We start from the raw sequence: 13,530 nt of genomic DNA on the forward strand, positions 1-13,530 counted from the left end.
CAGAGGGAAAACATAGTCTCCTGTATGTCATGCCAGCCATTGAACCCTAGTGTGTAGTGGCAGAGGGAGGTGTTCTAAGTACTTGGCTCCAGTCTGTACTCAACTGGAGAACGCCTGGCAGAATGGTGTTGAACGTGAATATTTTCTTCTAATGACAACATGTCCGATAGCGTTAAGAGTAGATGACTTCATTGATTAGTGTCTTCTTGGGCACAAGCTAACTTTATAGGGTAGGGTCTTCATGGTGTACGTCCTATGCGGGCCACGGCATTCTCACATAAGACCTTCATGGTCCGGTGCCTTCATGGGATTGGGCCTTCTTGACTAGAGGCTTCCTGTTTAGGGCCTTTTTATAGAATGTTGCCTTTATAGGCTAGGTCCTTCATGTTTTGAGGCATTCAAGGCTTGGAGCCTTTATGCTGTAGGACCATTAATGGGGCTTTTTTGGACAAGAGTCAAGATAGTCTATGGCTATTATACCTATGTCCTTCATGGATAAGGGCTTTTAAGGTCCAGTGCCATTATGGTTTAGGTCCTTCACGGGTAAATATTTATCGGCCTCGTCCTTTGTGAACTAATGACTTAATGAATTTGGGTTTTTAAGGGGCTGGTGCCTCTATCGGCTAGGTCCTTCATGGTTATGGGTTTTGTGTTCTAATGTCTGCATGTGTACAAGGGCAGCTGCATCTATTGGGCATGGAATTTCTGCTCTATGGCCTTCACTGTTTTGCTCCTTCGTGGGCTAGGCCTTCAGCTAGGGCTTTTGTTGGATAGGACCTTCATAAACTAGCATGAAATGTGATGTGAAACATTTGTATAATGTGCTATACACACTTAACCCAGTCTAAAATTTACTGATTACTTGCTGGCTTGAATAATGCAGCGGAAGGGCATGCCTGAACCTGGGGTGCGATTTTCTTCTGTGCAGAATAAAAAGGCAGCCATGTAAGATTAAAACTGTAGATTGAGATTGCCTAGTTTGATTTACTAAAAGAGAGGCAGCAAGTTTGATGACGTAGAGCTTAAAACTCTTCCAGTGGTAAAACTGATATACTTTCAAGTAGGAATCGACAAACGACCATAAATTTCTTTACCAGACACACATTCGACCCATATCCAATGAAAGCCAGTGCAGGTAATGTCATATAGACAATACATGGTTCTAAGACTTTAAAGTAATTGGATCATTCCATTGTGAGTCCTTTCAAGTAGGTTGGGTGGTAACGCAACTATAGTTTCACTATCTACAGTTCTGACATTTAGATAGACTGTAAAGAGAAAGACGGGTGGAGGTAAGACAGAGAGAGAGAGAGAGAGAGGAGGTTACTTAGCCATGATTGTATTCAAGGGTCTGGAAACTGTAGTGCAATAGAACACTATTTCCTTTATGAAGAAATAACATAATCTCATCCCTCTTCACCCCCTATACCCACTTTCTGTGTCCCCTTCCATCCTTTGCAAAAACAAACCAACACCAACCGAGCACCTGCTCTCTTTTTCCTTTCTAGATATTCATCGCCTTCTTTTCCTTGCAGGACCCATGTCCCTGTCCAAGTCTGGTGGCCACGGGGTGTCCTCATCACTGTCGTTGAATAAGGAGAGCCTCTTCGGTGGTGTGGTGAACCCCAGCGAGGTCTTCTGCTCAGTGCCGGGCCGCTTGTCCCTACTAAGCTCCACCTCCAAGTACAAGGTGACGGTGGCCGAGGTGCAGCGACGACTTTCCCCACCAGAATGCCTCAATGCCTCTCTTCTGGGGGGTGTGCTCAGGAGGTGAGTGTCTCAGCTGGCCCAGGATCTGGCTACATACCTATGTGTCTGCCACTGATGTGATTAGATGTGGAAATGGGCTCTTTTGGTCTACATCTGTACCTTAGGCTTGGATGATATAGTGGTGTTAGTGGGATGTAGTGTAGTATTCTACTTTTATATTTTTACATGGTGTGTGTTGCTGGGTGTTTAGGATGTGGTGCAGTGGAGTTGACTGGAAGAGTGCAATGTGTAAGTGAATTGTGGGATGCAATATGGGTGTGGAGAGTGATTGAGTATGTTGAGTTAGGAGTGGAATACAGTGGGATACAGTCTGGTAGTACTGTTTAGAGTGGTATGGTGGACAGTGAAGCAGCAGTGGCTTTAGGTTTAGTGGTAGTGGTGTGTGATGTGTTGAGGCAATCAATAATATTGGGAATGACGGTGTGGTTCAATTCAAAACAGGTCCACAACACACAACTGAACTGTTTGGCTCTATACCACAGGTGCTTCTCTGTAATAAGTTTGGGCAAGCAGTACACTGTTGTTAAGGCACTTATTACTGTGAAACACACAATGACAGAAGCATGCAGTGTGTGTGGATATATATGAATGTACAGAATTACATAAGTATTGTGTATTTGACACTGACATCTTATAAATGGAAATAATTCCAGTATACCACTGATTAATATCTGCACTGTTAATAATACTCCAGCGGACCCCAATATTTGGGGGTAACCATCGCCTGGTATTAAATCTCTCTCAGGTGTGCAGGCATCGACAACCCCAGGCCTAGTCTAGGTCTTGTAACACTCTTGTCTGGGAAATAACAAAATATGCTTAAAATGTCCTCCAAGGGTGTATGCACATGCTCACACATGGACAAGGGAACACACTAACCCCTCATAGTTTCCTGTTCTTCACTTGCTTCCATTGAAGACACTTTATCACAAGAGGCAGGGGACTTAAGAGAGACATTTTAGAAGAAGGCATTTTGGATGAGGCTTGGGTGATTTTATTTTCTAAACCACAATTTTCACACTCAGCTGGAGTGCGTTGCACTTAAATCAGCTCTGTTTTGCCTCATTTGCCAAATAGCATATTTTCCTTCAAAAGGGGCGATAGTGTGTGTGCTAAAAGGAAAGGCACATTGTTCCTTAAGTTTCAAGTTTATCGTGGCTTTATGTTGAAATCGTGTGTCCTTTAAGTATTGTGCTACCTCCTTGAAAAAATAAGCAACCTCTTACTAGGCACACGCACAGCATTGCCCACTTCTCTTAAGGACTTTGAACATTTTATGCTACACCACACCATACATTTTAGAAATGAAAATGAAGGGAATGTGGTTTTGTCAAGTGGCAAACACCAACAAAAGCCCCTTCAATGTCTTAATTGCAGTGTTCAATAAAAGGTATACAGTGCGTCATACCCCTGAGGAGACTCTGAATTTGGCCATATTGGTGCATAACATAGATGCATAGCCTGAATGTCCTATCTTTTACTCAAACTGCATCAGTTTCATTGAATTAAAACGTCGAATGTATGTAAATATTGAATCTGTTCTCTTACGACGGAACTAAAATACATACAAGTTGACCTCGACTCGGAAGTCGTCAGCTCTCCACTTTATGTTTAAAGTAAACATTTCCCCGTGGCGCACGCGCCGTCTCGACGCTAGGTGGTATTACAGCGTAAGAGGAACCAGCACAGAGTGGGCCCACTGCTTGAATCAAACACATTTAAAGTGAACCTCCCCTCAAGGCTGCTCCTGTGTAAGAGTACAAGGAGCGGCGTCCACGGCCCCCAGTGCTACTGGCGACCTTCTCCATATGTGGGCCAGGGCGTATCCCCTCATTAAAGGGCACTTGGGAAAGGAACACGAGGCTGATTAATCTGCAGGCTCTCCGGCCAAATGACAGCACTCGGCAGCCATGTTCAAACACACACGGGCACAGGGGCATGCAGCTCCCTGACAGAAATACTCCAAAACAGACAAGCACTACACACCCACAGGGATAAGACAGCTCACTTTCACCAATATGTCCAAAAAACAGACACCAGCACAGGGGCACCACACACCCACAGGGATAAGACAGCTCGCTTTCACACATATGTCCAAAAAACAGCCACCAGCGCAGGGGCACCACACACCCACAGGGATAAGACAGCTCACTTTCACACATATGTCCAAAAAACAGACACCAGCGCAGGGGCACCACACACCCACAGGGATAAGACAGCTCACTTTCACACATATGTCCAAAAAAACAGACACCAGCGCAGGGGCACCACACACCCACAGGGATAAGACAGCTCACTTTCACACATATGTCCAAAAAACAGACACCAGCGCAGGGGCACCACACACCCACAGGGATAAGACAGCTCACTTTCACACATATGTCCAAAAAACAGACACCAGCGCAGGGGCACCACACACCCACAGGGATAAGACAGCTCACTTTCACACATATGTCCAAAAAAACAGACACCAGCGCAGGGGCACCACACACCCACAGGGATAAGACAGCTCACTTTCACACATATGTCCAAAAAACAGACACCAGCGCAGGGACACCACACACCCACAGGGATAAGACAGCTCACTTTCACCAATATGTCCAAAAAACAGACACCAGCGCAGGAGCACCACACGGACACACAAACAAACACAGCACAAGGATGGACAGCTCATTTACAAGCACATGTCCCAAAAAATAGAAGCACAGGAAGGAACGCAGGAATAACACAAACACACACAGAGACACAGATAGGAACACACCCATACACAGACATATTATGAGCATGGACACCACTGGCGCCCGAACATACGTGCACAAACACACAGGGACCTACAGCTCACTTAGACTATACATATGCCACAGACAAAGAGAACAAGCTCACTCACACCACGTATGGATGCACACACACACCACACATGGACAAAAAAAAGACATAAACAGAGGAACAGCTACATTTCACACAAGCAAACACGGCCATATTATATTTTTTTCCTAACACCACTAACAATACTCCCCCCACACACAGCAGTGCACATATTGACTCAAATACACATACATAACCAGTAAAACCACACAAATGTGTCCACAAAATAGGGACACACAAAGACACAAGCACACACATGTGACTCTTCCACCAACACGGAACGAAATGCGCACAAACACTAAGGTCCCTGGAGAACGACACATCAATACACACACCAAACCATGCGCACAGAAACCCATACAGACGAATACCACAAACAGCACAGGCCAAAAAACACGGATAATGTGGGTTGTTTAATCTGTTGTGTGTGTGTGTTTGAAGTTTTTTTCTGCCTTGGAATTCTGTTTTTCTAAATTGATCTCCTGTCTACTTGAACAGGGCAAAGTCGAAAAATGGCGGAAGATCTTTGAGAGAAAAATTGGACAAGATAGGGTTAAATCTCCCAGCAGGAAGACGCAAAGCTGCTAATGTAACACTACTGACATCTCTTGTGGAAGGTAAGCAACCTCACACCTTAACAGCAGTTCAGGGCCTAAATCGGAGTTGATGGCGCTGTAGGCAGGACAGCATTGGGTTCCAAGCCAACAGCCTCCGTCCTGGGGGTAGCCATTTGCTGGCTTGTCTTCATGCGCGCTGCATTTAGAACGTCCACGCACATTTCAGATGTTTGCATCAATACAAACAAGCGCGGGTTCGCAAAGGGCTTCAGAATTCACAAGTGCTCAGAGTTCTCCCAACCCCCTTCAGAAATCTCACCGTAAATCATTTAAATGATTCTGACATCTGCCTTTGAGAAATGCGTGACCGCTGCTTCCGGAATCCATTTGCCAGAATCCATGACCCGGACCCAGGTTTCACAGGACGTCGGCGAGCTCGCTGCTGGCTCCTGTGCCCCCGGGGCCTCTTGGTCTGTTTTAAAGCATTGTGTCGGGGGAGGGGGAACATTTGCTGTATTATATAAATGTTAAAGTTGTGCAAGTGCCACATTTTGAATACTGCGCTGAAACACACACGGCACACAGGCATGAACGCCCATGTGGAGCAGCTCTCTCACGGCCTGAGTGAGCTGTGTCAAGGTGGGCCTTGGGAGGTGGGGGGCATAGGGGTGTGAGCAGTAACAGGCTGCAGTGATAATCAGTCCCACTTCATAGTACAGGGCAATTACAGAGTAGTGTCGGACAGTCACAAAGTGGCATGTGGACAATGACACTGTGGGGTGTGAGCAGTCACAGGACACGGGGGGGGGGGGGAGCTGTCATGGGGGTGGCAGGCGGCCAGTCACGGGGTAAAGTGTGGCAGACACAGAATGGGGTGTTGGTAGTGAAAGGCTGTGGTTTTGGCAGTCACGTGGTGTTGTAAGGACAGTCACAGGCTGGGTTGTTGCCTCAGGGTGGGATGCGGCCGTTGAGGGAAGTCACAAGGTTGAGCACTTAGGGTAATTCTCTGTGCCCTCTTTCACCCCTGGTTCCTCACCCAGTGCTTACGAGATGCCCCGTTTAATCCTGCCAGCACATGCAGCCATTTTAAAATCAGGCTGATCTCACCAGATAGAATAAATTATCAGCCAGGCACATATATGTTTGTATTATCAACAAATGGGAGCCTAAGGGGGTAAAAGTCAGAACAGGTCGCCCCCACTCAATTACTGCAATTCAACACCAGACATGTTCCTACTATATGTGTGGAGATTAAACCACCATATATCTCTCAACAATGATACCCTTCTTAGAGTGTCACTGCAGTGGATTTTTTTATTTTCACAACTGCCTCATTGTGTCTAGATTACTACATTATTTAAAAAGTGTGTGGTATTGTGACTGCTGGTCCCCCCCTCCCATTAGTGTACACAGGACATCAGAAAAGGAGGAAGAAAGGAAAAAGGTGAGGGGAAAGTAGGCAGAGCCTCACAGTGGTACCACCAAGGGAGGTTTACAAGCTGGTACTCGCCTGCCTCTTCAGGTTCTCATCATCATCATCTGCCTACTGTCAGAACTAAAGAGTGGATAGTGAAAGAATAAGGAAAAAACAAAACGTGTATTGTGTATTCTATAAGTGGGTAGCCAAATAATTGTTTTCCCCAAACACATTGGTGGAGTAATGTACTGATCTATGCTGTCATTGGTATATGATAATGGAACAGGTCTGGTGTTAACTTGCACATATATGTTTGTGACAGTTGTACCAATTTTGGAAGAATTTGCCCCACCGAGAATTTTGGGGTGGTATGCGTTTTATCCCCCCCCCCCCTTCCTCAGTAAAACACCAAGCACGGGCACATAGACAGCTCCCACCTACCGAAAGTAACATCCTCACCCCCACACTACAGACTCCCTATGCACAACACACACAGCCGGTTCCACAGACACAAGCCGACCCAGATGCACAGTGCACACAAACAGCCTCCCTCCACCCTGACTAATGCCCTCTGTCCTCCTGCACAGTGCACACAGACTGCCTCCCTCCACCCTATTACCCTCGGTCCTCCTGCACGGTACACACAGGCTGCCCCGCCCCTTCCCTCTCACCGCTCACCTACAGCCCGCTGCCCCTGCCCCGCACAGCCAGGCCCGCCGAGGCCGCGCGAGGACGGGCCCGTTCCGCAGGCCTCTGTTATTGTTTATGATCCTCTGCGTTTTATGGAAACAAGCTAACCGGGGCCGGCCCTTTGAAGCCCTAATTGGCGCATGCGTCCTTCCGGAGCTGCAGCTAATGGCAGGAAGGCCTGCAGTAAAACAACAACCGGGCCCGGAAATTAAAACCAAAGCTTCCCAAAACTCCACCAAACACGCGGGTTCCGCCAGCCGCCCCGCCTCCCCTGCTTAACCGTTTAGAGGGGACAGCTGACTGCAGGCCGTGAGTTACTTTTAAGTGCGCAGCAGACAATTCAAACGTGCACGAGTAACAGGACGCGGAGTATGCATTAATAATATGACATTTTTTTTACATGCAAACGCATGCTGCCTGCCCGTGTTATGCAAAACGTAACCTCTTGAAAACTCGATTTTTTAAAAGATTAGAATACACATTAGCAGCCACTTTTTAAAATGAGTGAACATTTACAAAACCCTATTGATTTGCATTATGCGTTGAAGAATATATCACAGCCGGTGAAATAGTTCAGTGGGTTCAGCCCGCCCAGCTGACTTTTGGTGTGATCGATCATTAAATAACGTCAAACATGACTCAGACGTCCATTCTTCTTAAAACTACGCAATCACTACCATTTCGATTGGAATATTCATCTTGCATGTAGAGATTACCAATTAATGCATGTTTATAGAGTGGTATATACATAGGAGATGCTTTCCCACGGGCACTGACCCTGTTTTCCTTCCTGCAGGAGAAGCCGTGCACCTAGCCAGGGATTTTGGGTACGTCTGTGAAACAGAATTTCCTGCCAAAGCAGTAGCCGAGTATGTGAACCGACAGCATTCCGACCCCAACGAGCAAGTGACGCGAAAAAACATGCTCCTCGCTACCAAGTAAGAAACAGCAACTCACAGTATCTCCTGTGGCTTTTAACCCCTGTGCTTTTAACGCGACCCTCTCTGCAGGCGCTAAGGGCCTACTAGCAGGGGGTGTAAATAAGCACTGTTTTTGTAGCGCTCCCTCTGTTATTATAACACTTGTGAAACACGTTTTAGTGTGCATTGTTAATAACGCTATGTATTGTAACTGTTATGTTAATTCGACTAAATGAATGCAAATGGCACTTCTGGGGGGATATTTTAATGACTTTTATTTTTCTTAAGACTAGCTGAAATATGTACATACATTTACATCCCTTCCGCCTCTTTAGATTTACCAGCGTCGTTTTACATCACTTTCAGAATGCATGTAGCTGTATGTTTATATTTTGTTATTGTTACTGATCCGTCCATCTAATTATCACCCATCCATCTTTCACCTTCTCTTTCTGTACATTCTGTCTGTTTTATTGGTCTCCCTTTATGTTTTGTTACAACGTGTAAGCTCCTGCACAGAGGCAAGGCGGGTTCTGCTTACATGGGCAGGTGGTGTTTGGAAAAGCACAGTGTGTGTCTGGGCTGTTTGGAAATGAGGTGGCTTGCTGTAACTGTCCTTAATTACCGGGGGCAGAGACAGCACAGGGCGGCAGCAGACTGCGCGGTGCTGCAGTCATAACCCCAGGGCATGTGTGTGGCTAGCGAGCACACACAAATTAATGGTCTCTGCTCCACAGCTGAATGAACCAGAAAGGCTGAGATCGCCCCCACCCCCTCACACCCAAGGAGCGAGTTGTGAGTTAACTCCAAGCTCTGATGGAAATATAGCTCCCCTAGCGGCTGCCGCTCGCTACTCTTTCAGTTTTAGTTCTGCAGTTAGCCATGACCTTACGATTTTACCAAAATGTATTTATAATATAATTCAAGGTGCTCTCAGCAAGCTGTCTTCCTCCAGGGGTCTGCTGTGTCATTCAGATGTGTCTCCCCTGCAGACAGCATGGTGCGTTTGGTCATTCCACTTCAGCCATTGGTTAACTTCCCAGTGAGTGACACCACTCCACCCTTTCACAAAGACCACCTCGCAAACCAACTACCTTCCTTTCTGCTAGAAGCTACAACGACAATGTGTACTGTTCGAGACACAATATTTCTGCTTTTAGGCCGAGGGCGTCGAAGCTTCCCCACAGTGACGTTACACAAAAGCTATGATGGAACAAACCAAAAAAAGGGCAAAGCCCAAAAAGTGGTAGCCAACCTATTTATTGGCTTTGCTGTGCTGTTGCGGGTGTGTTGAAGCAATTCTAAGAACCTGGCATTTACATTCAGTATCAATATGTAAGGCTCTGAACTCTTCTGGTTAATATATATATTTTTTTAACCTAAATGACGTGACAGTAAGAACATAAAGAAGGAAGGAATACAAGCTGGTTAAACTCCTGATATAATGCATGGGCCCCTCCCCTAAAGGGGGCCTATGTTTCGAATGCTAGCTTTGGAAACAATCAATCATGTATCTAAATGGTGACAGATACCCAAAATCGGGCACTACCTTTTCTGAAAGTTGTTTTGACACCATAAATGGCTGCAACTCCCCCAAGCAGCCAGGTGAATCCGCTTTGCCTCGAAGGGTGCACTTACAGGTCGCCGTACCCATATCATATGACAGGCTTGGGAATTAGAGGAGAGAAAATGTTGATCGACTTTCTGCCAAAAATCACTCCAAAGGCAGAGATGCTAAAACAAATGTCCCCAGGTGTTTCAGAAATATTTGGGACTGCTGATGTGTGTGGCAGAGTTCTGCAGAAGGAGGGAGCTGTAGGTTTTGGGGTGCACTGCTACCACGCTTTTTCAGCCAGAGAGCTCAAGTCTCACTCATTTATGAGGTCATGTGACTATCACTCATACCAGGCTGTATCTCACACCTGCTGAGGTCAACCAGAAATCCTGCCAATTTAACACTGATCAGTGAGTAAAGCAGTTTCAGGATGGGTGGGCCTGGCTGCAAGAAGCCCTCCCACCAGAATTTAGACCTCCCGTAACCTCTTTTGGTGGCAGAAAAACTTCTCTGCCTGTTTCTGAGTTATGCTTCCAAATAATATTTTTGATAGTAAACTGCATAATGTCTGTATTATCCTTTCAGAACACGTGTAGAACGTGTGAGCATTTTAAAAAGAGAGTAGATAGTATTATGTTTACATTTTTATTAAGAAGTTTTTATCATGTCTATGTTGTCATCAGATGCTGTCACTGACGTCACTGGTTGTATGATATCATCAAATAAATAGTAAAGGTGCCTAATAATTCTGAAAGCTCTGCTTGAAATCCATTACTAATGTTTTCACCTCTCTTTCCCTCAACAGACAGATTTGCAAGGAGTTCACGGACCTGCTGGCCCAGGACCGGTCGCCCCTGGGGAACTCACGGCCCAACCCCATCTTGGAACCAGGCATCCAGAGCTGCCTGACCCACTTTAACCTCATCTCGCACGGCTTCGGCAGCCCGGCGGTGTGCGCGGCCGTCACCGCCCTGCAGAATTACCTCACCGAGGCCCTGAAAGCCATGGACAAAATGTACCTCAACAGCAACCCCAATGGCCACACGGACAGCGGTAATAAAGGTGGCGACAAGGACGAGAAGCACCGGAAGTGAGCCGGAGGCCTTTCCCCTGCGCACCAAGGACGAGCCGCACCGGAAGTGAGCCAGTGGCCTTTCCCCTGCGGACCCTGAGTCCCGCCGCGCCTCCCTGCACCTCAAGCCACTGTTTCTGGCTCCGCACTGGGGAAGGAATTCACTTTGTGGGTTAAAAAACCCTGTCCCTTGCAGGACCACTCGCCACCCGCCACTGTTTATGGAGTCTTCGAGGAACAGCACAGGGCAGGGAAGGAATCTATGCCAGAGCTGGAGAACTTTTCTTTTTAAAGATAACTTTTTTCTAATAAAAAATGGAGAAATGAGAAAAAATATATATAAATCTATTGCCATAATGAGCTTCTGCGGACTAAATCAACACGTCCTGTTTTTTTGGGTAACTCAGTTACGATTGTAGCCATCTTGAAACATCCCAACAATCAGGGTGGCACAAAGGATGACGTTTTCTATCAGTATTGTGAATAAACTTGAACACAAAAAACACACACACTTCCATGTCATGTCTTCAGTTGTAGAACTTTTTTTGTTTCCTAAGAAAGGCAAAATAAGTCGACCTCGAACTTTTTTTTTATTTCGACACTTATTGGCAGGTACTATTATATAAGGGAATCAGTGTTCATGTGCTGTACATACTTATTTATGTGTAATTTAATGGGAAATTGTAAATACGGTGCGTCTGTTAAAGCCCTTTTTTATTTATCTGGTGATCCCGTTTACCTCTTGTTTAGTGGGGTTTCTGCTCTTTCTCTTAGTTCTTCATGTGGTCATAGTTCTTCTCTAGAGTTCGCAGGGGCTTTTACAACCCTTTGGGAGTCATCATTTTTAGCCCTGTTGTAGCATGTTAAGGCGACGTTGAAGCAGCTGAACAAATAAAAAATAAACCATTTTAATAACAAAGTAGTATTACATTTAGTTTCTCATTGATGCTGGAACCACTGACTTTTTCTTCTAAAAGTTGTAGTTTGATAACACTCTTGTGTTGTGAGAGAATTGAGATTTCGAGGCCTGTAGTGCCCTTTGCGGTAGGCAAACAGACAAATAAAAAGCACACACAGCCATATACATATACACACACATATAGCTACATCACCATAATGAAACATGCAAAGCCACACATGGGCATAGATACAGACACTGTCACATGAACACGGGCAAACACACCAGAACATAGGCAAACGTAGACACACAAGGTAAAAATGCACACATGTACACACTCTTGTCAAATGCACAAAGACAAATATACCCAGGCAGCACACAGACAAACAGAACAATACAGACATGGAGAAATGAGTTGCACATACACAAACAGAGAAATTCTTGTGTGATCACACACACATGCACACTCTTTCTCACAGAGCGTGTTGCTGAAGCTATTTCAATGGCCAGGTTCTTGCTTGCTATTTTTTAACACGTTTTCACTCTTTTTTTGTACGCAGTACTGGTTGTGTTTTTTTTTTTTTGGTTGAGCTGTGCTGGCAAGTGTCTTCCCTGTTAAACAGCCCTGGTTGTGTTTTTTGTTGTTGAGCTGTGCTGGCAAGTGTCTTCCCTGTTAAACGGTCCTGGTTGTGTTTTTGTTGTTGTTGAGCTGTGCTGGCAAGTGTCTTCCCTGCCCAAGAGTGTCTCCTAGCCTTTTGTTGCCCAGATAAATATTTTTTTGTTACGCTTTATGTCGGTTATTTTTATTCAGTGGCTGTCTTTACCCAGGCGTACTTTTGTTCTTGGCAGTATTTTTTATTCTGTATGGTTACAGTAATTGAGTTTAACTCTCCCCTGGCAATTGCTCCTTGCAATAAGCAGCTGAACCCATTGTATCCCTCAAGTATAATAAAAACTTACTTCCAACTTGGAGTTCAGAGCAGGGTATCATTTAGATATTCCTCTGGGCCTACATTCAGACAAATGACACAATAAAACATAATGCATTCTTTCAGATACAAATACCTTGTCTTTGCTGAAAACCTGCCATGGCTTCACCTCTCCTTTGTGGGCGAACAAGCAGATTTTATTTCTACTTGCAGCCTCGTGATTTGTTTGTTAATTAATACCCAGTCTGCAAAGCATATGTGTAGCACTTAAGCTTTCACGATTCTCTGGGTTCAGCATGATATCTGACATTTAAGAAAAGCTGCCTTCATTCAAAATGTGCATATTTTATTCGATTTTTTTTAAAGCATTGGTCAAAACAGACCCAAAAAACAAGACTGTGAAAATATGAATTTGCAATCCTGTGATGTATGTGTCCTTTTAATGAGCTGAACTCCTGCCTGTTTCAGGGCTAAATCATTCCATATGGTGTCCAAGTCTTCTGCGAAGAGTCACTCTTGCAAATCACCCATCGGTTGCTGAGCATATGTGTGTGTATAGTAAGGGGCTGGGTGTCTTCCCACTATAGTGTAAGTTTTAAAAGGAAACTAGCAGGAGGAAATAGGATTGAAGACTTTATCTCGAGGCGACCTTACCTGATAAAAAATTATGTACTGTGTAAGAGGTAATGTGCTCCGGTGGTTACCTTAGGAGTGGCCGGGCTACAAGTCAATGGTTCTACTCAATGCTTCTCCACTTTAGCACAATGCTTGACCTTGGGCAGACAAGTCTCGAGGGCATTAACTTTCACACCTCGGTTAGGGAGCCATGTGTATTGATTATATATATATATATATAT

General features: G+C 45.2%; 1 protein-coding gene across 5 annotated transcripts in view; it reads left to right on the forward strand.

Moving 5' to 3' along the window:
- TFAP2A (transcription factor AP-2 alpha) overlaps positions 1 to 11,765 on the forward strand; it is a 33,012-nt gene extending 21,247 nt beyond the window's left edge. For 3 of the 5 annotated variants that reach the window (XM_078688075.1, XM_078688073.1, XM_078688076.1), the window contains exons 4-7: positions 1,509 to 1,770; positions 5,134 to 5,252; positions 8,096 to 8,237; positions 10,580 to 11,765. In XM_078688075.1, the coding sequence (XP_078544201.1) occupies positions 1,509 to 1,770; positions 5,134 to 5,252; positions 8,096 to 8,237; positions 10,580 to 10,868 (812 nt within the window). In that variant the 3' untranslated portion in view covers positions 10,869 to 11,765. The remainder of the gene's footprint in view (positions 1 to 1,508; positions 1,771 to 5,133; positions 5,253 to 8,095; positions 8,238 to 10,579) is intronic. The other 2 variants (XM_078688074.1, XM_078688077.1) reach the window with 1 other exon arrangement.
- The last annotated feature ends 1,765 nt before the right edge of the window (positions 11,766 to 13,530 follow it).

The sequence above is a fragment of the Lissotriton helveticus genome, chromosome 4_1, assembly GCF_964261635.1.
Source record: "Lissotriton helveticus chromosome 4_1, aLisHel1.1, whole genome shotgun sequence".
Lineage (NCBI taxonomy): Eukaryota > Metazoa > Chordata > Amphibia > Caudata > Salamandridae > Lissotriton > Lissotriton helveticus.